The sequence below is a fragment of the Zootermopsis nevadensis genome, unplaced genomic scaffold (assembly GCF_977971745.1).
Source record: "Zootermopsis nevadensis isolate Lab colony 2312 unplaced genomic scaffold, Znev_1.0 Znev_ptg000032l, whole genome shotgun sequence".
Classification (NCBI taxonomy): Eukaryota; Metazoa; Arthropoda; class Insecta; order Blattodea; family Termopsidae; genus Zootermopsis; species Zootermopsis nevadensis.
In genome coordinates, this window is record NW_028259164.1 from 3,675,623 (window position 1) to 3,700,493 (window position 24,871).

Sequence of the window (24,871 nt, forward strand, 5' to 3'; positions counted from 1 at the left end):
CTTGAACATCATCAAGTCTGACGCTTAACACTGGAATCTATCCTGTTCCTCATGAATCCAATTCATATCATTACATTTTCTATTTAAATGTCATCCTCCGATCACCATTCAATTCTCCAAATGGGCATTTACTGATTTTTTTTGCATAATTTGCCATTCATTCATGTCTCGTGTTGAGCATTTGGAGGAAATTACTATCCCCATAAGCAAAATTCTTTCCTGGAGGTTTTTGAATACGAGCCCTTCATGACTGTCTGACAAGTGTTTTCTTAAAAGAAAGTGAAGACATTGATTGCTGTCTCCTATCTCTGAACAACGTGCACTTTTACTCTCTCATGCTGAGAGTTCTTAGACAAATTGTACCTATGCATCTTCCCTGTTGACTCTTCTGTGTCATGGCCCTTTCTAAAAGAAAAAAACATGTTGCATACATAATCAGCATTTTAATATACTTGCCATTTGAAACAGGACATTACAGGATCATCACCTGGCAAACACACACGCTATGATAAAACTTGTCTTTCACCGACATATATATTTTAAACACGCTAAAATGTATCACTTTTTTTTATCAACCATCAGAAAGTTTTGGCACAACTTTATTCCAGTTAAACATTGCAGAAGTTTAACACTAAAAGTAACATACATTGGTTTAACATCAAGTCACAAAGTCACAAACCATTTCCAGCTAATAAATAGAAGAATTACGTCTTGCACTCTCTGCCCCAGCATATGTGTCTTATTGTATCCATGTCTCACAGCTGGGAAGGATTTAAATTGGTAATATGCTACCATCTGATGATGCATCCTCGGTCATATCCAAATCGTCTGTTTCGTCCACTTGTGTTGCCGTCATTCCAAGTTGCTAGAACATCCATAAATTACATTTAAACAAAGTATCAATATATAGCAGTGGCTTTACCTGATACAGTACAAATGCAAATAGCAACAAGCAGTCCTGGCAGAAACGTTTCTTCTGAATGGTGCTATAAGAATCATACTCCATAAACCCAATACACCAACTGCCACAAACAGGCAGATGGGACGTTAATTAAACCAAATTCAGGCAAGGACAATAAAAAAGTGGAACCCATAAGAAATGCATGAAAAACTAAGCAGAGAACACACCTCCAAAGCAGCAAGCTGGGCCGGGTCCGCAACAACCAGGAACTGTCCCGATGAAACGTTCTCCAGCGGACAAGAACCGTCCGAGGTCTGCAGTGCCACCAGTGTGTTACCATCCTTCAGTCCTAGTAACTGCAAGTGGTACAACGTTATGGATGACAAAAACATCATGATGGATCTTAAAATTCCAGAGCTCAATCAGCCCTGAAGATGGAAACATGTTTCTACCTATAAATCCACAGAGCATCACAACCTAGAAGATGAACAATCTCCGCTTCATTGAATACAAAGCACAATGCAGTCCTTTTGTAACTTACTGAAGCACTTCAAGTGCCCCCCTTTTGGGATGTTATTCAATTCCCATTTCACTCTTTGGATAGTCTCTTGCACTACCGGAAACGCCTTACACTGTTGGATGTTTTTCAGTTAGGGGAACAGAAAAAGTCTGCAGGAATTTAACTGCATTGAATGATGTTCGTGGGGAACTTGTGCTTCCTGTATGAAGAATGGTAAATGAGAGAGGTGCAGCACATTTTTTAGAACAAGATTTGTTTCTGCTTATTAAGTTTCCTACCCGTTTTGATGATAACACCAAAACATTGAACCTGATGATCATATGAAGATGACTTTCTTCTGGGATACTGCACAATGTAGTCTCGTATAAAATGACCGGTCTCAGATGCACTTTCTGCCTTCATCAGGGCAGTCAGGCCAGTGTGAGAACCTTAAATCTTACCCGATTACCTTGGTGTATCAATAAAGGTGTACATTATCAAATGCTCTATGATGAATCAATGTTCCCTATTCTGGAATGACAAACACGCACTGACACTAGCAGTTACGAAAATGTAAAATATTCATTATCAGGGAGAAAAATTATTTTACATAAATGCACAGCACTGGCTGAACCAATCTGTGTTTCATTTTTACAATGTTCTTGTTTACACACGAGTTCATCATTTCGCCTGGTATTCAAATTTTAAGAACGCTCTTCTGTAAAGGAAGTAAGGGTTCAAAATGATGGAGACAGACGTACACACAGGCCAAATCAAGGTCACCTGTTTATTACGTTCTGGCCGATACTTACATTTGTGCCAAGAGAGCTGACCCTTTTACTTCCCGCAGAACCAGATGTAGCATTAGCCAGGGCAAACACTGTTTCACCAAGCACAATCTCGGTACCGTCATCCGCTTCAACAATTCCGTGCGCTGTACGCTTGTGCATCGTCAGGGTCGAGGCCTGGCGGTAGTGACGGGCACACAACGAACAGTAGTATGGCTTCTGCTGGGAGTGCACCATGTGGTGCTTATAGAGTGAAGAATATTCAGTGAATCTCTTCACACATCCCTGGACAATCAATTGTAACACCCACCTTACAAATAAAAAACATGCCCAGCAGTCATTAGAAATGATTATGTGCATAATAATTATGAAGAAAGTAAGCAAATAACTAAATTCAGCTGGCAATATGCAGTGTAGTTGCTTAACGGCATGAGCAGGGCTGAGAGGTGGGGGTGGTTAATCGAAAACACGGTTAATCCAGAGTTACATTCATTGCCTGGAATTTCCAGAAATGGAAGCTGGAAATGTTCTGAGGCGCATTATAAAAAGGTGTCTTCATCAGGCAATAAAAAAATACACTGAAGGAAATACAGAATGCTAACCATGAGCTAGATTTAAAATAAAAAAGTACCGAGCTCATTTTGTTTTGGGTAAAAAATTATCCATGATCACAGAATACAACATTCTTACTTCCCAAATATTCACTTCGGGGACAATGACAGTTACAGATTTTTTATTTTAGTTACAGATGGTACCATTAATAATAACTGAAAACCTCAAATCCTACAATAAATTAGTACTTGGCGTGGATTTACATTGAAATATTCGATGCAAAGAAATTAATTATCCGTGGAATTTCTGATAACCTCTACACATTTATACCTGTACAGTGCAGACATAGGGTTTTTCACCACTGTGGATGCGAAGATGGTTCTTATAATTTGTAGCTGAAGCAAATGCTCGATCACAGCCTTCCTCGGGACATACGTACGGACGTTCCCCTGTATGTGTGCGCACGTGAACCTTCCGAATGTTTGATGTCGTGAAAGATCGCCCACAGCCAGGAATAGGACACTGGAATGGACGTTCTCCTGGCGACATACGAGTATGTACATATAAATATATGAAGACAGACTTACAGATTGATATTGGCCATAAAATTTGAAAGATGAATATACTGAATGACACTGATAAATTCAATTGATGATGTAAAATGTTTATATACAAGACTACATGGCGCAAAGTTAATAGTTTGGAACATCCCTAGTATAATATTGTACCTGTATGTGTGCGAACATGCTTTTGGAGGTCGCCTGATGTCTTGAAGCTTTTTCCACATGTTTCCTCAGGGCACTTATAGGGTTTCTCCCCAGTATGAGTCCTAACATGAGCCTTCCGACCGTAACCTGTTGCAAAAGCTTTGTCGCAGCCAGATTCTGTGCAACGGAATGGACGATCACCTGTATGTGCACGCTCATGAACCTGAAAAATTAAGTCAGAAGACAAATGCACAAGCTGACTGAAACCATAACACATTACGATTACAAATAAATTCCAATGAACCCTCTACAATCATTTTAGTGCTATGAAATTTTGAAAATAAAAAGCTTCTTTGTATTTATTCAGAAAGTCTTTCATACTGAAAGAACTTGGTCTTCAATCCATACCTTTCGAAGAGAATTTAAAAAGAATCACAAGCACGGATGAAACAAAAACACGCAGCATCTACAATATAGCTTAATCTCTGATGTATATTGTCACCATACTTTTAATCACCTTCAGGTGGTGTAGTGTAGTGTATAATTTTCCACAACCTTCATGGGGGCACATGAAGCTTTTTGCGCGATCACGCACGCAAAGCTCGCCACTTTCATCTTCTGCCCTGCCACCAGCAACAACAGATGATGCAGAAGACTGTTTAAGGCTCTCGCTGCCCAGTGCAGCAAATCCCTCAAGACTCAAAGCATCCAATACTGATCCATTTAAAGCAATGAATGCAGTGGAGCCATCTTCCAGCTCCACTGGCTGGAAGCTTTCTGCAAAAATCACATACCAGTTACTCAGTAAGGCTGAAGTGATCACAGGGAAAATTATTTTATTTTATATTCATTCCAGGATAATGTTACCTCCAGCTTTGATGCTGGGATGCACAAATGCAGTGGTGCCATCTTCCAGCTGAACAGTGTGTCCATCTAAGAATTTTGGAATCTCCTGAATCAACAAGGTGCTCCCATCTTCCAACTCCAGTGTTTCTGTTTCCAGCCCATCTGAACAAGTAAAGTTTCCATATCTCAGGACATGTGTCTAAAACGTGCGGCAAATGACCATTTTTAAGATGTACAAATCCTCTTATGTCTTCTGTAATTTATTTACTGACGATAGTACGCGTTGCAAATATTCACACAGTGTATTTTACAGGATCCACATTTTTAGACTTTGTTATATGACAGTTGCGCAAACAGACGTTATAACCCACGTAAATGAATTGTGTAACAGATAGAAAGTTACAATAACACAGAATATTTTGATTCTGATGTCTTTGTTACAAATGATGGGGTTCGGTACATCATCAGACCGTACACTACCTGCATCTAGATTGATGTCCTCCGCTACAAATGCCTGGGTACCATCAGCCAAAGTAACAGCTGTGAGAGTGGTACTGCTGTTGAAAGATACACCAGCAGCTGCAGAACTTACGATGAGGCTCTCGTCATCCTCACTACTCTGCAGTTGCTCTACCTCTTTCTCTTCACTTGGTGATACTAACACAGTGAGAGGATCTGACAAGCAGTCCAGTACCCCAAGTTTGGTGTCTGACTGGCCCCCTTTCTTACAGGTAACTTTAATATAAAAAACAACAATATTCACAACATGAAACAATCTCCACGTAAAAGTGTAAAACATCCAAATTCTTCATGAATGTCCTTGTACCATAGTTTGAAGACATCACACAAGGTATATTTTACTGACAGTCTCCATTATTCTACTGAAAGTCAACTCAAATCAGAATGCTACAATATGTGCAAAATGGCAAGTTCTGCAACTATATATGCAGAAGGAAAAGTTCACTTTAAAATCTAGACAATGAAGTAGTTATGAAAAATTGTATGTACTGATTGTGAAATACAATGTTGGCCATGTGTTTGAAGTTCATTCTGTGGCTGATACAATCTGCAACTTACCAAGATTAGCAGCTACAACAGAGCCGAGAGATTTACAAAGCAAAGCACTATTCTCCCCTACACTGGGCATTCTGGCCATCACTTCTGCCAGCACAAAGTATCATATGCGTGCTAGCTTCATATTTAAACTGTCAAAATTAAAACAAACAGCAGGATTTAATTACACTTTAGCAGACACAAAGCATAATAAGAATACACATTATATGTCTCAACATGTTTACCTCTTCCGAGCATATTCTAACCCTTCAGTTTCTATCCCAACTGTGCCTCCTACAATAAGTGTATATAAATTCAATAGCATAACCCCTAACACAATTTGCTTCAATGCTGCTAAAATTGCCAAATCCCAAACTCAAAACTGTTTTCATGTCATGGAACATTTAAATGCAAAATACAGCATTTGTCGAAAAAAATTCAAGCAATGTAACGAACCTTGGAAACTATTAAATTCACATTATGAAATTCAACGATCGGGAATAATTTACAGCAAATGTACATTCCCGTTTCACATAAAACAGAAGGGAACTGTTTATAAGGCAAAGACCGTGGGTATTTTCTATGCATGAGCAACATTTCAGATGGCATTATTTTACTAAATAACTTTTATTGTAACGAAGAAATCAACATTACCAACGGATGTTAACTCCAAGATTAATTATATAATCTACTGCGCACAAACGAAAAGTGCCAAACAGAACCCGACATCGCAACAGTATTCAGATGTTCAAAATTAAATACATACAAGCCTTACTGGCCGACTCATTTCAAGTAAATCGGAACCCAAACATTAGTCAGTAATGTTGACGTGCTTCAACAACATCATGATCCTAATGATTTAACGCATCTTGGGAAATTACCCATGAACTCACATTTTCACCCACCATCCAACGCGTTGGAACAAAACGGAGAGAGAGCAGAATTGCCAACGGCGATACTAAAAACACTCCAAATTTGCGCATTGTATATTATATGTTGTAATTAGCATATAAACTTGAAGCTCTCACTAAGAGTGAAAGTAATAAAACATCAATTCGGGACAAAAGTCCAACGTTTCGGACACCTTCCAAACGATTAACAAACACTAACAAAGAGAAAAGAATACAACTATTTACAATGTAAATTTGTTTTATACTGGCGCTTTTTTATTACTGTTGGTTATAGTTGCGGCCAACATATTCACCGTGGATAATCTCTGGCGACATCTCTTGTCAGAAAATTGAATGATAAACGTGTACTGCTTCAAAGATGTCACCCTATTTATGCTGAAGCAACCTTTGGGCAGAGTCCACACTGTTTCTGGGCCAAAAGTAATGCAAAAAGCCACGCAGGCGCAGACGGTACAGCTCCTACCCATTCTTGACCTCGACGAGGTCGAGTAGTCAGCATCACTCCTAGACCTCGCTTTACCACCGGGAAAGGACCCCGGTACCCATTGGATAAGAGGCTGGTTGGGCCCCAGAGGCTATAGGAAAAATTCTTTGCCCCCCGTCGGGGATCGAACCCCGGTCGTCCAGTCCCTATACTGACTGAGTTATGCCGGTTCATTCTCTGGAGCCAACCCAGTCTTTTTATGTGAGTTTGTGCAATTTTACGTCTGTAACAACACAAAACACGACAGACTTGCAGCATATTTTGAATGGCCCTAAAAATAACATTTCGGCCCACACAATTTTGAAATCAAACCCGAAAACTATTGGATAACGTGTGATATTTGTGGTCGCACATAAAGGTTTCGAATAAAAATGTCATCTCCATCATCAGGGTAGAAACGTTTAGTTTATGCAGATGATGAGATTTCATAGAAAAAGATTCACTTTTACGCATATAGCGAGGGGGGGGGGGGGACGCGAGATGAAACTAACGCACGCATCGGCACAAAACTAAGTTCTATTTTGTTAATGAACAAGAGCTTTAATTAATCTTGTCACTGAACGATACTTTGTGTGGGCTTCGATCTCTTTGGAACTGATTAATGACGCCAGTACTTTTAACCCTCTGAAACCGAAGTTGGCCAAAATAACATTTAAGAATTCAGTCCGTACCGCGAAAAAAACACAACGCTTCACCATTACAAAGATCAAATGGTTAATCCTTTGAAGCCGAAGCTCGTATAAATATTACGTAAGAATTCAGTCCGTACCGCGAAGAAAACACCTCACTTCAACTGGTTAACGCTGTTTAAGGAAATAATCGCTGTTCACGCCGAGAGTCACAGAGGGGGAATAAGAAACAATTACGAAAACGGGATGTTGAATGGCGGAGCGGAGCCAGCAACTGGATCTCTCTCAGTCGGCGAGTAAGGTCGGAGAAGAGATCGCCGAAGTGGACACGATCCAGCGAGTATCAGCGCCTGCACCGAGTCCAGGTGGGTGGATGGAGCATGGGACGCCTTCTGCCCTGGGCCCTACTGTTCCTTCTGACTCAAGGTAAACCACGCAGTCCAGTGCTGTGACTGAGGAAGACCGCACATGCAAAGCGAAAACAAAACGGCGTAAAGTCCGATCATTGCAACGCAAAATAAAAGTTAACCCGAAAACACGTAAAGAATGATATTTCCGGTTTTCACAGTGGCGGAAAATTCAAAATGTGATCGTCCCTTTGTGACACAGCGCAGTCATATAGCCGATCACCAAATCTTAAGGAAAAACTTCCCGCCTCTATCTTCAGGATACACGTCAGTGGCATACAGCGGCCAATCATTTTGTTTCCCTCGAATGATCTTACTTTGTTCACAGCAGTAAATTAAGAATACTTTTATATTCGTAGAAATGTTAATGCTACGAGGATATGTTATCTGTTTCGTTAAAACACAAAAATTTCGTAATTTGTGCATTACGTACGTATGACCTAGTTACAACAAAACCTGCCCTTAGGTTTCATGATGGTACCCCCATCAAAGGAAAAGCCGGCGCTGCTCTCTTTCCGTGTAGTCAGTCCGAGTAAATTGTGACGTCCATTCCGCCTCTGGTACTGGTTACGTTAACCTACATATCTGGAGCATCCGCTAGACAGACACAAGCAACTCTTCCTCGATATCTGAAAATCTTTTAGTGCACATTACAACCCCGAAATATGTTAATCATCGACATGAATGAGATGTACGTAAAAAGCGAGAACTTAAAGCTGCATTAGTTGGTAAGTAAGTTGTTTGACAGAGCTTGATAATGTACAAACACATTACGTAAGCAAAATGTGGCGAAAACAAGAGAATTTTTAAGTAATAAGGACAGAAAAGTTGCTAAAGTAATGACTAGGCGAACGTACTTAAGTAATACAAAATCTTTCCAAACCAAAGGTAAATATGACAATTGGACAGGAACGCTGAACGACAAAGAAAGCTTAAGTGATCAAGGCCCGTAACAAAAGAGGAGTGGAGAGCGCAAGGAAGTCGATTAAGACACGCGTGTACGAAGAGGCACGGATCCGGTCCATTTGTCGTCACGTGCTGTCGAGTCCCGGGTTCGGACGTGAGTGTCGTGGCGATACTCAGGCGGAACGTACGGCAGGAGGTGAAATTTCACCGCAGTGAGAACCGAGTAGTCTCAAATTCGTCTGTTTTTCATATTCTGCTCACGGCAAGAAAGTAGGGCACACGTGTTTTATTTAGACGTATTTGGGGAATAAGAATTTGCAATAATTTGGTAATGATGTTGGGGGATATATGATCTGAAGCTTTCATGGCGACTAAGTACAAGGTATAGTTGGTGTTTGATTTCTTTAAAGGAAACATTTTGATCAGGTGAGCAACCATCACGTTCTCACGGAATCTGTTATATGAGTTAAATTTTTACAGAACAGAAGATATATTTATAACATTTTATACAATTAACAGACAATTTTACAATTACCGTTTTTTGTGAAACATAGTCGCAACGCAAAGTGACCAATGACGTGGAAACGTTTCGACTCAATAACTGTGTTGATCGAAACGCGCTCCTTTGGAGACCCTCCATGGCTGCCAGCTGTCTCTCGTGGCAATAACGGTGCTTACTGCCTGCGACTTCCGTTGTGAACTACATAACTTCAACTTCTTACAAGATACGAGTTTCTGCGTGTAAAGCTTTAATAACGTTTTAATACTTGCTGGTAACTATATGTACCACCTGATTTAACATTCAATAACTCTGCATTTTTCCCCCATAATGTACATGAGGGTTTCCTACGATTTTCATCGTAAACAGAGTTTTTTCCTTAAACAGCGTGACTCAGTTTACATTTGTAATGGTGTAGTATAGTGTTTTCTTTGCGGTACGGACTGGTCTCTTAAGATTACTTCAAATGTTTGCAATAAGACGCTAAAATGGTGTTAATCGCTCGATTTGCAGACAGCATGACGACCATCTGGAACGCGATGGACATTCGCTACTGGAAGTGTGTGTTGAAGAAGGCCACGTCTTGTCCCGACCCGGACATCAAGTTCTTCATGTACAGCAGGTAGACAAATAGACAGGTCGGGCTTAATTAATCGATATGCTTTATTTATCAGAATAAACTTGAAATATTTTAAAAATTAATTTTTTGGAGGGAAATTTCAAAAATTTGGAAAAGTGCAAATCTGAAACCCCACAATGCAACGCCCGTTTTCCCAACATCACTCTCAATTCTCCCGAGTGGTCTCTCCCAGACCAGCACCACATGCATTCATCTCGTTTCTTGGTTCCCCTGCAGTAGTGATTACCCTCACCGCAAGATGGTCGACGTGCGCAACCCCCTCTCACTCCACTCCGGCGGCTGGAACCCGGGGAGACGCAGTGTCATCATCATCCACGGCTTCAACGAGACAGAGAGCGAGTCACCCACAACATTCATCACGAAGGGTAAGCGACGCGACCCACGAGGGCACAATTATTACATTTAAGCCAATAACCCTACAGTTCTTTTAACGATCGTCTGTCAGTAGCTGAGGTTGTGTTCAATGATAGGATTGGTGAATGAACTGGAAAGGACATGGAAGGAAGAGGTACTTTAAGGCACTATTCTGGCAATTTCCTGGAGGGTCTGAGGAAAACAACGTCAAAGCTGTCAGGATAGCCAATCTCCGGCCCGAGGTATGAAACCAGGACCTTCCGAATGTATGAAGCAAGAGAGTTAACCACTCGGATGCGACGTTTGGTTGTAATCGTACCTCTGCCACTCTCAGCTGATTACATGGGAGCAACAGTGGGATAAATGAATAGATTTTTCCATTTAAAGATGCGTGCGCCGAGTTCACTTTCTTAGATTCTGGAACGCAGAGACTTTTAGACAACAAATCACACGTGGCATACCCCGACAAGAGATCGCGTTTTTCTGCTGTTTTGTACATTAGTCCACTGTTGCTCGAAATGTCTCGGATTCTGATCTCGGTCCAAAAGTTGTCTAATCCTGACGGAAAGAATCGTGGTTTTTCCTCAGGAAGATTATATGGGCTAATGGAGAAACCACTAAAAGCATATATGACTAGTTTACTTTGCAATTAATACAAATGCCTTGTAGTGAACTGCAAAAGACGTAATTAAACTTCAGCGTACGCGGATCGCGGGGACTACAACGTGTTCACGGTGGACTGGGAGTCGCTGACCAAGTTCCCATGCTACCTGTCGGCGCTCAGCAACACGCGGCTTGTGGCGCAGTGCGCCGCGATGTTGTACAGCTACCTCACACACCACGGGGCAAGGGCCAGCAAAATACAATGCGTGGGTCACAGCCTGGGGGCGAACATCTGCGGCATGATGAGCAGGCACCTGTCCGCCAAGATGCACAAGATCATCGGTACTCACACACAGCACGAGGGCGGATCTAAATATTACGTATTTAAGAATTCAGTCCGTACCGCTAAGTAAACACAACTCTTCACCGTTACCAAGATCAACTGGTTAACTCTGCTTAAGGAAAAATTCTGTTTGCTGTGACAATAAAATCAAACACGCAAATACATTCTCAGAGCAAAATTCAAAGTTACTAAATGTTAAGTAGGTGGTACACATAGTTACCACTCTGCTTGAAAAACCTAGTTTGGTTATTATTCCGATAATTTTCGGGATGTTGGTGGGCGGATAGATATCTTCCGGGTTTTTTGCATGGTGTAGTTTGGTATAAATGTTGCCTCCATCATCAGCGTTGCGGAACGTAAGAGTCGTTCTTCGTTTTGTCCAGGCCTGGACCCCGCACGACCCCTCGTAGAGCAATACACGTCTCAAGCCCTCCGGTTGACCCGGGACGACGCCCACATAGTGCAAGTTATTCACACCAACGCCGGCTTCCTGGGAGTGGAGGCCCCTGCTGGCCACGTGGACTTCTGCGTCAACAACGGGCAATTCCAACCGGGCTGCACGGGACACCGCCTCCGTAAGCGTTTTTTCATTGCCCCACAAACAGAAACTGCACTGGCCACATAATTAAATCTGTATTACTTTTAGAATGACCCCGAAAACTTCCACTCTTTCGCTGTGTCCGGCACAGCGAGCTGCAAATAGATTGATTAAAGTATGGTATCCGGACTGGGTACCACGACCCAGAGCTCACCAGTGGTGATTCTGCAGGGATCACTGCTTGCCACAGTTGAAGAAGTGTCTTTGTGGTTATGGCTACAAATAATGTTTAAGAACTCAGCCCGTACCGCGAAGTAAACACAACTCTTCACCATTGCAAATATCAATTGGTTAATGCTGATTAGGAAAATAATCCCTGATTATTCTGAAAATATTAAGGAACCCATAAGATTACAGTCTGAGGGTAAAACGTAGTATAAGTGCCAATGGACCAACCTTCGCAGAACGTTACCGAGATAACCACTGAACCCCAAAACTCCCCAGTCAGTGTAACCGACCGAGATCTGACGCGGAGACATCCCGAATTCGCTGCAGCGACATCTGATTTGACGAAACGTCGGCCTCTGCTTCTTCATGTGCGGTGTGTGCCCACAGGCCAGGCGAGGTGCAGTCACTTCCAGAGCGCCTGCTACTTCGCGGCCACCGTGTCCAGGCAGACGACGATGGGGTACCCATGCACCGCCGTCTGTCCCAGGAGGGGGCGCGCTGTCGGCCTACTGCCCGGGATTCCAGTCCCGATGGGCGAAGAAACACCAGAAGGGTGAGTCCAGGGCGTGCAAGTATGCGATACAGGGCTATTATATCCTGGAGGGAAGACCTAGTCAGGATGGACGGTCTCCGGGGTCAGATATGAACATGGCCTTCCTAAGGACCAAGTGCACTACTCCTTGGACTGGGGATCGGCCCTTCGCAAGCCCTCTGCGTACACGCGACAAGACGGGAACACATTCCAATGTTTGAAGGGGAATTCGAACCCAAGATTTCAATGTTCCAGGCGCTGCGTATCCAGTCTTAAGCAAATCTGACGGAGCGTGAAGCCATCACCTCCATACAGCGACCAGAATGCATAAAGCTTTAATTTTGTCAATGTCATTCCGAATGTTGGGCATGCCGATAGTGTTTTGTTTTGTTGCCTGGTTGCAGGGCAACGGGGACATATTGCGTGACTCTCAGGCACGGGCGTGACTGTCCCTTTGACTAACCCTCATCAGGAGCGCAACTTTTGACGGCGGAAGCAACTAAGTTCTCCGAACTCGATGGAAGTGCAAACGAGGTGCGACACGAAATCGTACGAAGACAGCTCAGAAAATTAAATTATATAGGTGTATAGTTTAACCCTTCACAGCGCAATGGTAACTATACGTACCACCTGCTTTAACGTTCAGTAACTGTCCAATTTGCCCACAGAGTAAAACACGGGTTTCGCATGATGCTCAGATTAAACAGCACTTACCCAGGAACATATTCCCGATGGAGACGCCGAGGCGAACACGCTCACAGCTCGTCGTCGAAAACGATTGGAAGGAATTTTCGGTCGCTTAGTCCACTAATGCTCCGAGCACTGGGCGCCCAGTTAACGGGACGGCCGGCAGTTGTGAGTTCCGTGGAAACGCCTGGAGAATATCAACCATAATTACAGTTACCACGATCCACCGCCGCCCCCCCCCCCCCCCCCGCCGCGTGACGAGACTCAAAATCACAGGACACCCTACTTCGAAACTTGCATCTGACAACGAGTTAAACACTGAATCTCGTACATCTGTTCTTAAACGAATGTGAGATACACAACTGCCACTCACAACGACAGAGATTACAAGTTTAAAGCGTCGAATGCCATTAGAATTTGTTTATAAATAGTGGACAGGCAGGGGTTTGGAAGGAGGCGGTCATTGCATGTAAGAGGTGCGGAAGAGATTCGAAGTCGTGGCAGCCCGAATTATATTTAGGCCTATGGTTTGTTTGTTTAATGACGCTATCAGTAACTCAGACTCTACAGCACAGTTACAGAAGGACCAGTAAATAATGAATTGGAACGTTAAAATAACAAGAGAGGATCTGACAAGAAGTGGTCGTGGTCTAATTTAAAGCAGAATCCTGGCGTGTGCCTGGAGGGACTGAGGAAAAGCACAACACTTCTGTGAGGGTAGCAAGTCACCGGGTCGAGGTTCAAACTCGGTTCCATCTGAATAACAAGGAGTAATGCTACGCACGCTCAGTAAAGCTGTTAGGTCCAAGCGTCTGAAGCCGAGGTCAGTCCAAATAGAATTTAAGAATTCGGAAAAACCGCAAATGAACTGCTGCTTATCACAACCACACAAATACAAAATGCAGGGGCACTTGATGTTAAAGCAGATGGTGCATATAGTTACCATTTGACTTTAAAGGGTTGAGCAGTGTGTAATTTTATTCTGATTCAAGTGATTCAGCATCACTGCACCTTATTTCAGAGAACAAGGAATTAATTTTTAGACAGGCTGTCGCAGTTCGTGACCAAACGCTGAATTACTACAAACAGAGCACGTAAAGACAGATGACATCTGAAGGGATGTGGACAATCAAACCCAAGAGATTTCAGAATTTCTTGAGCATTTTGCTATAGCATAACTTATATAACATCGCCTTTTAATAAAATTTGACGCACTCAGAAAACTGTGTTTTGATTATTCGTAAACACACACTCGTAAAACTAAACACTAAAAAAGTAACATATTTCCTGTTGCAAAGGCTCCACGCATTCTTAACGTCGCCGAAAGATCAGTTTCACAAAATGGTCGCCTTACCCTCAGTAATCATCGGACAGGCGACAAAAAGTAAGTTCCCTGCCCCTGACAGGAATCAAACCCCTGTCTTCCAGCTCCCACTCATGCCATCGATCGTGGATCTCGATACGACTTCGAGATCAAGCCAGTGCCTGTGGTTTTCAAAACGCACGTGGCAACGCTGCTGATGTAATACGCAGGACGGCTTGGCCAACAAATCAACACATGGAAAGTGAAACCGCGTTCTTGTGTCGCTTTTCCACTCTGCTGTGTGGGACGACACTCGGTGTGTGACCGTGGCCACGATCAGTTCACCCGACACTTGACACCAGGACGCCGGGCAGCCATGCTGGGGACCTCCACTGTCAGCGTCTTCCTGACTGCAGTCATCTTTCCAGGTATGGGCGCTCTGCTCTAAAGTTTATACGACTCGCCGTCTGATCAAAGAATTTTTCTAGATCGCACGGGAAATGAATGAGTAATTGTATTTTCACTGCTCTGTTGTAAGTAAACCAACGCCAATTAGAGCCGACACTGCGTGAACTTAACATTAGCGCAAGATTATTCAGTTTCTTCAGAATTTGTGACCCAAACGTTGGTGAACTATGCGATTTTATTGAAAGTTTGAAAATTTCGGTCGGCTCCTTCCAGATTCATGGATCTGACTGCGAATGCGGGCAATATTAAGTTCGGCTGCCCCTGATAAGGCTAGGAAGAAGACGGTTCATATTTCAAGGTCATTCCTCTCAACAACAACCCAATTATCAAACGAGGATAGCATCGGTGAAAGTCCAAAGTAACAGAATTTGATAAAAGTGTTCACATACAAGACTTAATATTCATACGCTCCAACTAGCAACTAACATCATACTACCTGATACAACAATATTATATTACCTACAATAATAATATCCTATTAACTACTATGCATATACAACACGACAGACAGACACTCTTTCTGCAATTTAAAAACCTTTGCTGCACGTTGGTTAGGTACAACCCAACCTAACCTAACCCAACCTAACCTAACCTAACCCAACCTAACCTAACCCAACATAACATAACCTAACCCAACCTACCATAACCTAACCCAACCCAACCTAACCTAACCTAACCCAACATAACATAACCTAACCCAACCTAACCTAACATAACCCAACCTAACATAACCTAACCCAACCCAACCTAACCTAACCTAACCCAACATAACATACCCTAACCCAACCTAACCTAACATAACCCAACCTAACATAACCTAACCTAACATAACCTAACCTAACCTAACATATTTCCGTCAGATTTCGTTTTCGGAACTTTACTGTGCGCTGTGTGTTGCAGGTTGCCTGGCTCAAGGGCTGATTTCTCAGGCGCTGCAAATAGGCAACGTGACAAATGCGACGCGGGACTGCGTTTGGCGCAGGGGCAACGACAGGGACGCGTGCCCTGACCCTGACGTCCAGTATTACTTCTACTCCAGGCAAGTGGACATGAAACAAGTGCTCCGAGGCGAATCTGCTGATCATGCCACAGAATCCTGTTCATCAATTATTTTCCCTAGTCACGCATTTTTCTTCGAAACCACATCAAAAACACCCACGAAAATCTGTGTGTATCAATAATCTCTGTATTGTCATTATCATGAATCAATAATTTCCACGACACTCCGCTGCTGAGACAATTAATGAAGTTCAATCACAGTGCCAAAGTTAAATTCGCCCGATAAGTGAGAGCACAGACTCTGATACCAAATTTAATAGAAATAAATTCAGCAGTATTTGAGGTTATACGTCCTGACTGAACCTCGGCGTGCGTTCTGAATCAGGGCAAAGACGCTCACTGTTCGTCCACAGCGAACAGGAAACCGGAAATTAGACGATCGCGTGTCTGACGTATTTGGTAGTCGGGAGTTCACGTAGACTGCACCTGAATACATGGGCACACGCCCGAACCCTGCCCAATTAAGAATTCTTCGACTGCATGCAATTATAAATGTTACAGATGATTATAAATTACGTAGAAATTCAGCTTTCGGGGATGAGCCACGTCGGACGATGGAAATTATCCTACGTTTAGGCAAACAATGCGGTTGCCATCTTCAGGGCGGTGTAAAAAAAACTCTCGACGTGTTTCATCCACAATTGTGCACTGAGTGCAATGGACTTGTCTTGAACACTCGACACGTTCCCTCTGCTTCAGCCCGGGGTCAACCATCAGAAAATGGGTGGACATGGGGGCTGCTGATTGGCTGAGGACCAATGGATGGAACCCCCACCACGACACCGTCATCCTGATCCACGGCTACGGCGGCCAGGAAGGCTCCTTCCCCATGGTCGTGCTACGCGACGGTAAGCTTTGCCATACAGCGTGTGCCGCACGAAACCCGGGTGAATTTCGTGCGTTCCTGCAGAGTCCACGCTGTCCTGGCAGCTCGAGTTCAGATCCGGGTATTCTCGGCCGTAGCACCGTAGGATATTTCATTTCTATTTTCAGAATTCTCTTGGGAACGCGAGTGTAAGTATTCACAAAGGCGACGAACTTGACCTTAATCGCCCTGGAAACCATTCCTGACAAAACCAGTCCCCCCCCCCCCCCAAAATGTCTTCCAAGACTACTCAAACGGAAACTTGACTAAAATTGCGAATCCTACGACATGGACTCGGCCGCATGTTCTTCGCTGCTGTAATTTCTGAATAAAATAGACGTGGGACCCCACAAAGGCCGCCGATTTTCTGGAACACTTCGTCATATCCAAAATTTCCTCGTCTACTGTGAACGCTGATCGCACAGACAGGCTAGGATAAGCAACGCGGTCACCTTGTAGCCGTAAAGGGAGAGAATCTGGAATAAGCGACGTTTCGGGAGTTACCTCCACTAAACCGTTGTTTTACACTGCCAGGAAGGCTCACTTCTATCAGAGACACGGATCGGGGTGATACCCAAATATTTTCAATTGTCCGTCACGCTGGTTAAGTGTCAACTATGAATCCGATGTTCAGCGTACCTGTCCAATGGCCGATACAACGTGTTCACCGTGGACTGGGGGTCCCTCTGCCAGCCGCCGTGCTATGCTGCAGCCGTGCACAACATGAAGCCCGTGGCACGATGTGTGTCGCATCTGTTCACCTTCCTGAGGGACAGCGGCGTCTTGCTGCACAGGACGACGTGCGTCGGCCACAGTCTGGGGGCGCACGTGTGCGGGTTGGCATCCCTGAACCTCTTCTTCAGGATGCACAGGATCATAGGCACGTGGCTCTTCAGGGCGCAGTAATTAAATACAATTTTTAATATTATCATGTTATGGGGGCCTCGAGCTGAGAACGGCCCAGGATCCACACTGAATATGGTACTTCCATTTCAGCCCTGGACCCGGCGCGTCCTCTTGTTTGGGGCGCCAACAAACTGAGAGACGTGGACGCCAACGTGGTGCAGGTGATCCACACGAATGCCGGCCAATTCGGCGAGGCCGGCCGCCTGGGCACCGTCGACTTCTGTGTGAACGGCGGTAGAGTGCAGCCCACCTGCTTCAATAAAACAAGTATGTACGCACGCTCGCCTCATAAATGACTTGCTTTAGCGGTGAAAAGCGAGCTGTCCCCCAGAAAGACAGGCTTCCTGCAGTCTGAGTGCCGTAATTCCCGCCTCAACTTGCAGACGTGGCGCTGTGCAGTCACGTGACGGCAGTGTGTTACATGGCGGAGAGCGTCAATCCCGCGACGGCTCGCGTCGCTGTCCCTTGCAGCAGCCGACGTTGTCTCAGCGGCTCCAGGCGTCCAGACGCTTATACGGGGATGGGTGAGCCCGTTGTGATGGGGCAGCACACCCCGGACAGGTAAGCGAAACTCACAAAAGCTCACTTCCCTTCTGCGCCGACTTATAATATTAAGAGTAAAATAAGATTTAGCCTGAACTGATTCGTCTTAATTCTTTTTTTTTTTTCATGCTCCAAAACAGAGCCACAGGGACCTTCTGCGTGTCCAACGAGGACGAGCCATTTTGCCCTGCAGCAGCTGGGGCCGTCGGAGACGTCAGATGTTGCAGTCACAGATGGATCTAATGAACATCGGATGTGTGTTACTTCAGAGACGCCGAGCGTCGCATGCAAATACGAAACTGTTTAATGCATTTCAGCAAAGACAGCCAACTAAGCGATCCACTTCTTGGTCGTTGTCTTCCAATAAGGGCCTATATGGATGTGCTCCTGAAAAGAAAAATCCACGTAAAGCGAAAACATTTTCCACACAAATTAAAACGAAAAATCCGACGGTCACGTTCCTGTGAAACTTGGTAACCTATTTCGGCAATTAAGGCAAATTTAAAATTTCAGTGAGAAGAGGGAACAAATCTACCTCGTAAATGAAGTTGCCACTCAGGAAAATGATTCTTGATGTAACATACTGACCTAAAATTAAGAAAGGCGTCGACATTACGGCATGGAAAATGCATATTCTTGAGTAGCCTTTGGTTACTGTAGTTTGGTTCTAAAAGTATAAAGACTATGAATAAGACTGGCACATAATGTTACAATTATTATAATTAACCACTTAATTCTCTTAGACGAAAATAAATATTTGAGGACATTTGGCCACTGTGATTCCCAAGACGTACTCTTATGCTGGTACACCTTTTCACCATGATAACATTAATCGTAGTCGTCCCACATCCGGTGTGGAGCGACGATGCACTACCAAAGATCACTGCAGCCGAGTGCATCGGCGTTCAAAGGGTCATAGTGCGAGGTTGAACAAGGAATACGCGTGTCCTCCGTACAAGGGCATGGAATTCGGCCAATGAGAAGCGCTAATTCCAGAGCGTCCTTAGAGATTCCATAAAAGGTGCGAGGGGCAGTCGTTGCAGGTGGAGCCTGAGTCGCTCGTGGCCCTAATGTGGATATTCTTCGTGGTAATCTGCAGCTGGGGTGAGTAAGACAAGTGCCAAGGAGCTGGTTAAAGCGACCAGTATTTCTTTTGTGTCCGATTCTTCTCACGTGACGTCAACTGGGCAATCCACGTGGACACTGTTTCACGCACGTGCACTAACTGAGCGTGCTACTTTAGAATAAGTCCAAGATGATCATATGACACATCTGAGAGCACTATGGCTTCATCTAAATGGGAAGATAATATTAAAATGGACATCTGACGAAGAATTGCACTTAGGATATTACATTTGAGTTTATATGGATCATACACCTGAAGGTGGTTCATTTAGAACCGAAACATGTAGTGTAAAAGATGATGCTCTAATGTAAATCGAAATATTCGATAGAGAGCATCATTTTAATATATTTTAAATGTTAATTGTAATATTTTAATATTTTAACATTTAATAATAATATTTTATTGTGATTTGACTGATAAAATTGAGGAAGTTAAAATGCAAGTTAGACTGGTGTGAATTTCGACTTGGTTCAGTGTCCCTCGTCTCGGAAGCGGATTTCGAATGAAGCGTCTTACGGCCCACAAACGTGTCTCCGTTCATTACAGTTCCAATTAGCGGACAACTCTCGACGTATCGCCAGGATGGCCTGCTGACCACATTTCTGTTCCTAACGACAGCGGCAACCACAGGCTGTAAGGTGGCCGCCTGTAGACACGACACTGGCCAGAACGTGCTGTAACGCGCTGGCACGTATTTCAGGAAACAAACGAAGCAGTGCGCCTCATTACCACTGCCTTTTCATGCTGTCTCCAGAATTGTGCCGAAACGTCTAGAACATTAATTTAGATTCAACTAAAACCGGCATCCATAACGCTGATCTACCTCGTCAAAATCCAAATAATTTCGTCTAGGCATGAAGTTGACCTTTAAAGGAAAGCTGGATACAATTTTGTATGCAGCTGACAACATCAATAGTCCCGTATCATTACTTGTCAGTTTGATCAGCCTACTTCAGCCCTACAGATGGAGACCGCACGATTCTCCGAAACGATGGTATCTCTGCCTACGAATCCACACGGTGTCACAAGAACATCTCTTAACCTGCCACGCTGCTTAAAATTCTAATAGCGTATTAAGTCTTACGCCGTCCAGGCTGCAAGAAATTGGCACACGAGACTTAATGAAGCTCTACAAATAACATTTGTAACGTGTAATTGCTGAGTGCGTACTGGTATTAACTTTGAAACGAAATATCTGTATCTGCAGTGCATTAACAACGAGGCAAATGGACAATCGGAACATCAAATAACGCGTTTGGAGAACACGTGAACTCCAATTCCGCATCGTTTGTGCAAGACTGGCTCAATCCATGCATGTTCCCGCGTATCTTAATTTCCTCTGCGTCTACACACGACGCAAATTAGCCAGTTCCTCAACCTGATTCGGGCAATGCGATATTTCGCCTGCAGTGATGAACAACGCGTGACTCCAAACACGACGCACCTCGGCTAACAGAGTAGTCTGATGCGTACACTTGTTCAAGACTGTGGTGGTAGGTAATTTCACCGCAATGGGACCTATGGGAATCGCGTGGTACATCCTCCTGTTACCAGGTAAGCTAACTCTTTTCACCTGGATAATTCTCCGACACGACCACAATTTTGCCAAAAAAAAAAAAGCCATCTCTGTGAGAGATAGAACAGCTCCCTACATCGACCGACTCCCAAGAAATTTAAATAAATTATTTTGTTTGTCGATGTTAAACTTCTGGGGGTTAACGTCCGAAGATGGAGGCAGTATGTTCCTCCAAAACTCTAGTATGCAACTGAAAGTCCTCATGGCGCTGCAAGCACAAAGGCCCGACGTCGACATCTTGTCGTGAGAATCTCAGATCTCACATTCTCACTTAACTAACGCTTATTTAACGACGCTGTCGGTAGCTTAGACTACGTAGAATCGATCTAGTATCGTAGAATACGCGATTCTGTTATCGATATTCGTCCTAGAATTCTATTAATAACTTCAATTGGCCGAAAATCTTACAGAAATAAAATAAATTCACAACACTCGTAAAAGTTGCGAGAGACTCCGAAACTGCGGAAAAGCTTATACCGTACTTTTGCATCAAATTAGCTTAAATGCAAATAAACTTCGAAGTGCAATAAAGCAATGCATTTTGAAACTAGGTCTGCAGATCGCGTGTTCTCGAAATGTGGACCAATCGACTGGGAGACTGGAGTGGACCCTCGGACAATGCATCCTGCAGGTGAAGGAGCCTTGTGACGACAACGAGGTCCGCTTCCTGCTTTACGCAGAGTAAGTACAGCACCTGAACACCAGCCGAAATGTCTGACCACGTACGTCTGTGTAATTAAACTCGAAAGCCGCTGGACGGATTTTCATGAAATCTGTTAAGGGCGTCATGCCATCTACGGCTACCCTAAAATCCGGCTAAACCATCGAAAAATACATTGCGATCGCCCGGCTGAACTGTTGCAGGGGGGCGGATAGCAGCAGTGAGCCCATCCTCCTGAGGGCGAATGACCCAAGGCCTCCACCCGGCACCTTCAATCCAAACTTGGACACAAAGGTTCTTATCCACGGGTACGCCGGTAACGCCGATTTCAACAGCACGGCAGTCATCAGGCGAGGTAAGGCGCTAACCCAACATCCAAATTCCCGAAAATCCTTTCAGTATTCGAGTACCTTACAAGCGGACAGACATGGCGAAACTAATATGCAGATTTCTGTAAACTTCCGACCGCAAGGTTAACACAGGCTGTATTTTGTGATCTTAAACCAGCCTACTTGAACCGCGGAGGAAGCAATGTCATCGTAGTGGACTGGGGTCCCCTTGCGACGTACCCCTGCTACTTCGCCGCGATATTCAACTTGCTGCAGGTGGGGTCGTGCACAGCGCGATTGCTCTTCGGCCTCGCGACGAAGTACTCGCTACACCCGGCCGCCGTACACGTCGTTGGCTTCAGTCTCGGTGCGCACGTGGCCGCCCTGACCAGCAAAGGGATGCAGGCGATGACGGGGACCCGCCTGGGCAGGATAACAGGTACGTCCTCGCTCATTCTAAATTTCGGCAGCGGACAGAGGCGAGAGCTAGCTGGTCCCTGTCCTTGGCGGTCCAGCTACATGCAAAGGTGAACAAGCTGACACGTGTCGCCACAGCCACGTGTGCCAGGGTAGCCAATTTATGAAAGCAGGCCGGATACAGTGATTGACCAGTCTGTGATCTTAGCGGGTCCCTGGCCTAGACGATGATCGCCCTGATGATGAAGGCAGTAAGTACCCCTAAAACGTCAGTCAATTTCTACCACATTATTCGGCGCAATATCCCAGAAGACAGCCATATTCACACTCGTCGCCGTGAAAACGTGAAATCTCAAGTGGGTGATTTCGAGGGACACGCGTAAGTTAAGAGGAATCTCCTTTGCCTGTCCACGTCTCACAGGGTTGGACCCTGCCCTGCCCCTGTTCGCTACGCTGAACGACGCCTGGAAGCTCGACCCCAGCGACGCAGACTTCGTGGACGTCGTACACACAAACGTCGGTATTTTCGGAAAGATTGAGGTGTCCGGACACGCAGACTTCTTCGTGAACGGCGGCACCTTTCAACCTGCATGCGCCGGACACAAGAGTGAGTTACACCTAACAAACGAGGCTCATGCGACCGAGTCAGGCCGTCACTTGGCATTATCTAATTCAGGAGGATAGTCCCTATATGAAGATTATTCTTCTACCGGCATTTATATTAAACCAATGTTTAGCTTTCGGCATATTTTTCATTTTTTTGGATTTAACATAACTTGATTATTGAGACATCTGACCGATTTCTATAAAATTACGTGCAAACGCCGTGTCATTTAACGCCACTGCAATCTCGTACTTTTTTTTAATTTTCTAACGATGGAGGCAGTACCTCTGAAACGTCGGTCAGGCTCTATCACATTATTACAGTCATATTGAAATCCCACCTAATGACCTACGGTGGCCTTCATTTGTTCGGATGAAGCAACTTCTGAGCGTCGATGCGGTAAAACGTTGCAGATGCGCCGCTTTGCAGCCATCTTCTCGCGCCGGTTTACTTCGCAGAATCCGTGGCGTCTGAAGAGGGCTTCTGGGGACAGGCGTGTCCCAGCTACTGGCACTACGTCCTGGGCTGGTGCCCTGGAGACACGGCGCGGGACGACCTCGACACACTGATGGGCGAGCAGTGCAGCAGCACGTAAGTACGGAAGAACTGCTTTGAACCCAGCGGAAATTAAATGTACTACGTGAACAAACAATCAATAACTTTGAATTTTGTATTTACGTGTTTCGTGTGATTCTTAATCTAAACAGCGATTATTTCCTTAAACAGCGTTAACCATTTGATCTTTGTAATGGTGAAGCGTTGTGTTTTCTTCGCGGTACGGACTGAATTCTTACGTAATATTTATACGAGCTTCGGCTTCATAGGGTTAACCAGTTGATCTTTGTAATGGTAAAGCGTGGTGTTTTCTTCGCGGTACGGACTGAATTCTTATATATTAATTAGACGAGCTTCGTGCTTCAGAGGGTTATTAAAGTCTGCGTTTTCAATTACGTGTCTTGTGGTAGCCTTTGTAATGACCATTTCTTTTACAGTGTTATGGTTTGTCGTCTTGTTGGATACAAGGTTTATGCCCTAACACAATTCTTGTTATAATTACCACGTTTTGCAATGTTCTATTAATAATGCGGAGACAATGACACGATAAACAGATTAGCTTTCTTAAGATACGGCATTTCGAGGTTAGGTAAACCTGCCAAACAATCTTGGAATTACTTTTGTTTGATAAAATTTGGGCAAGGGAAACGGAATGACTTAAATTAAAATAATTTCGAATCAACACTGAAATATTTCTAAATGGAACAAAACTTCTGTTAATAAATTGTCACTAACGGAAATGGGTTATAAATTTAACATGAGCACGCACGAATATGCCTGTTTTTACAGATTATTGTGCGTGTAACTCCAATAACTTTTAAAAAATGTATTGTACATTGGTTCCTAACCCAGCTGTAGAAACAGACAACTGCCTCATTACTAATTCAACGTCGTCTATTGATTTCTGTTCCAGTACCAGAGGCATTTTCTTCGTGCGAACAAGTGATTCCCCGCCTTATGCCCTGGGGAAGCATCAGGATTCCACCCGCATAAAGAAGCAATACTGTGATCAATAAACTTTTTCCCCACGACCTCGGTGTTCCTGGCGCGCTAGGAAGCCAGGTGCGATGAAACGCTTGCATGATCGCCGTTCCCCGTCGTAAATACTGAAACGATGACACCTTTTCTGCCCACGTGTGTCGTCTGTTTCGGGTCTTCAAGTTGAGGATGGAAGAGAGAGCCTTCAGACATGGAGGGCTGCTGCGGATATACCGAATAAGCAGTAGCTCACAGCCGAAAATGGGTGGTTCTCCAGCTTGGGGGCTGTGCAGGGCATCGTAGAAAAACAAACAAACAAAAACTCACGTTACGAAATGTTGCACACCGTCAGACGTTGACGGGAAATTTTGCGA

General features: G+C 44.2%; 4 protein-coding genes across 12 annotated transcripts in view; 3 read left to right on the plus strand and 1 right to left on the minus strand.

Annotated features, from left to right (window-relative positions):
- Positions 1 to 423: 423 nt before the first annotated feature.
- The window catches only part of LOC110827760 (uncharacterized), a 37,147-nt gene continuing 12,699 nt past the window's right edge, over positions 424 to 24,871 (minus strand). The window contains exons 1-10 of one of the 5 annotated variants that reach the window (XM_022059713.2): positions 6,240 to 6,452; positions 5,371 to 5,498; positions 4,774 to 5,028; positions 4,315 to 4,455; positions 3,965 to 4,224; positions 3,469 to 3,670; positions 3,071 to 3,279; positions 2,213 to 2,473; positions 1,129 to 1,257; positions 424 to 865 (exon numbers count right to left, since the gene is read on the minus strand). In XM_022059713.2, the coding sequence (XP_021915405.1) occupies positions 773 to 865; positions 1,129 to 1,257; positions 2,213 to 2,473; positions 3,071 to 3,279; positions 3,469 to 3,670; positions 3,965 to 4,224; positions 4,315 to 4,455; positions 4,774 to 5,028; positions 5,371 to 5,449 (1,629 nt within the window). In that variant the 5' untranslated portion in view covers positions 5,450 to 5,498; positions 6,240 to 6,452 and the 3' untranslated portion in view covers positions 424 to 772. The other 4 variants (XM_022059714.2, XM_022059717.2, XM_022059715.2 and 1 more) reach the window with 4 other exon arrangements.
- Positions 7,670 to 13,341, plus strand: LOC110827763 (phospholipase A1). 3 transcript variants are annotated; one of them, XM_022059720.2, is made up of 7 exons: positions 7,670 to 7,796; positions 9,696 to 9,804; positions 10,039 to 10,187; positions 10,876 to 11,121; positions 11,506 to 11,697; positions 12,276 to 12,441; positions 12,825 to 13,341. In XM_022059720.2, exons 1-7 carry the CDS (start codon positions 7,751 to 7,753, stop codon positions 12,880 to 12,882), a joined length of 966 nt encoding a protein of 321 aa, XP_021915412.2. In that variant the 5' UTR covers positions 7,670 to 7,750; the 3' UTR covers positions 12,883 to 13,341. The 3 variants fall into 3 exon arrangements, with proteins under 3 accessions (XP_021915412.2, XP_087215750.1, XP_021915413.2); XM_087359624.1 differs by having other exon boundaries at positions 7,673 to 7,735; XM_022059721.2 differs by lacking the exon at positions 7,670 to 7,796 and adding an exon at positions 8,275 to 8,505.
- Positions 13,348 to 19,017, plus strand: LOC110827745 (phospholipase A1). Its single transcript, XM_087359622.1, has 7 exons — positions 13,348 to 14,838; positions 15,779 to 15,917; positions 16,637 to 16,785; positions 17,437 to 17,682; positions 17,799 to 17,975; positions 18,092 to 18,269; positions 18,392 to 19,017. Exons 1-7 carry the CDS (start codon positions 14,787 to 14,789, stop codon positions 18,492 to 18,494), a joined length of 1,044 nt encoding a protein of 347 aa, XP_087215748.1. The 5' UTR covers positions 13,348 to 14,786; the 3' UTR covers positions 18,495 to 19,017.
- On the plus strand, positions 20,606 to 24,817 carry LOC110827746 (pancreatic lipase-related protein 2). Of its 3 annotated transcripts, none has more exons than XM_087359620.1 (7): positions 20,606 to 20,931; positions 21,505 to 21,634; positions 21,818 to 21,969; positions 22,122 to 22,382; positions 22,782 to 22,967; positions 23,378 to 23,559; positions 24,433 to 24,543. In XM_087359620.1, the coding sequence occupies exons 1-6, from the start codon at positions 20,889 to 20,891 to the stop codon at positions 23,557 to 23,559; spliced, it is 954 nt and encodes a 317-aa protein (XP_087215746.1). In that variant the 5' UTR covers positions 20,606 to 20,888; the 3' UTR covers positions 24,433 to 24,543. The 3 variants fall into 3 exon arrangements, with proteins under 3 accessions (XP_087215746.1, XP_021915373.2, XP_087215747.1); XM_022059681.2 differs by having other exon boundaries at positions 20,615 to 20,931; positions 23,378 to 23,555; positions 24,433 to 24,817; XM_087359621.1 differs by lacking the exon at positions 22,782 to 22,967 and having other exon boundaries at positions 20,617 to 20,931; positions 23,378 to 23,555; positions 24,433 to 24,817.

Coding starts and splice junctions, on each gene's coding strand:
- LOC110827763 (XM_022059720.2), top strand. CDS start 7,751: ATGGGACGCCTTCTGCCCTGGGCCCTACTGTTCCTTCTGACTCAAG. Junction 9,805..10,038: donor AAGTTCTTCATGTACAGCAG/GTAGACAAATAG, acceptor GTTCCCCTGCAG/TAGTGATTACCCTCACCGCA. Junction 11,122..11,505: donor CAAGATGCACAAGATCATCG/GTACTCACACAC, acceptor CGTTTTGTCCAG/GCCTGGACCCCGCACGACCC.
- LOC110827745 (XM_087359622.1), top strand. CDS start 14,787: ATGCTGGGGACCTCCACTGTCAGCGTCTTCCTGACTGCAGTCATCTTT. Junction 17,976..18,091: donor CACCTGCTTCAATAAAACAA/GTATGTACGCAC, acceptor CTCAACTTGCAG/ACGTGGCGCTGTGCAGTCAC. Junction 18,270..18,391: donor GGGCAGCACACCCCGGACAG/GTAAGCGAAACT, acceptor GCTCCAAAACAG/AGCCACAGGGACCTTCTGCG.
- LOC110827746 (XM_022059681.2), top strand. CDS start 20,889: ATGGGACCTATGGGAATCGCGTGGTACATCCTCCTGTTACCAG. Junction 20,932..21,504: donor GTACATCCTCCTGTTACCAG/GTAAGCTAACTC, acceptor TTTTGAAACTAG/GTCTGCAGATCGCGTGTTCT. Junction 23,556..24,432: donor GGCGAGCAGTGCAGCAGCAC/GTAAGTACGGAA, acceptor TTTCTGTTCCAG/TACCAGAGGCATTTTCTTCG.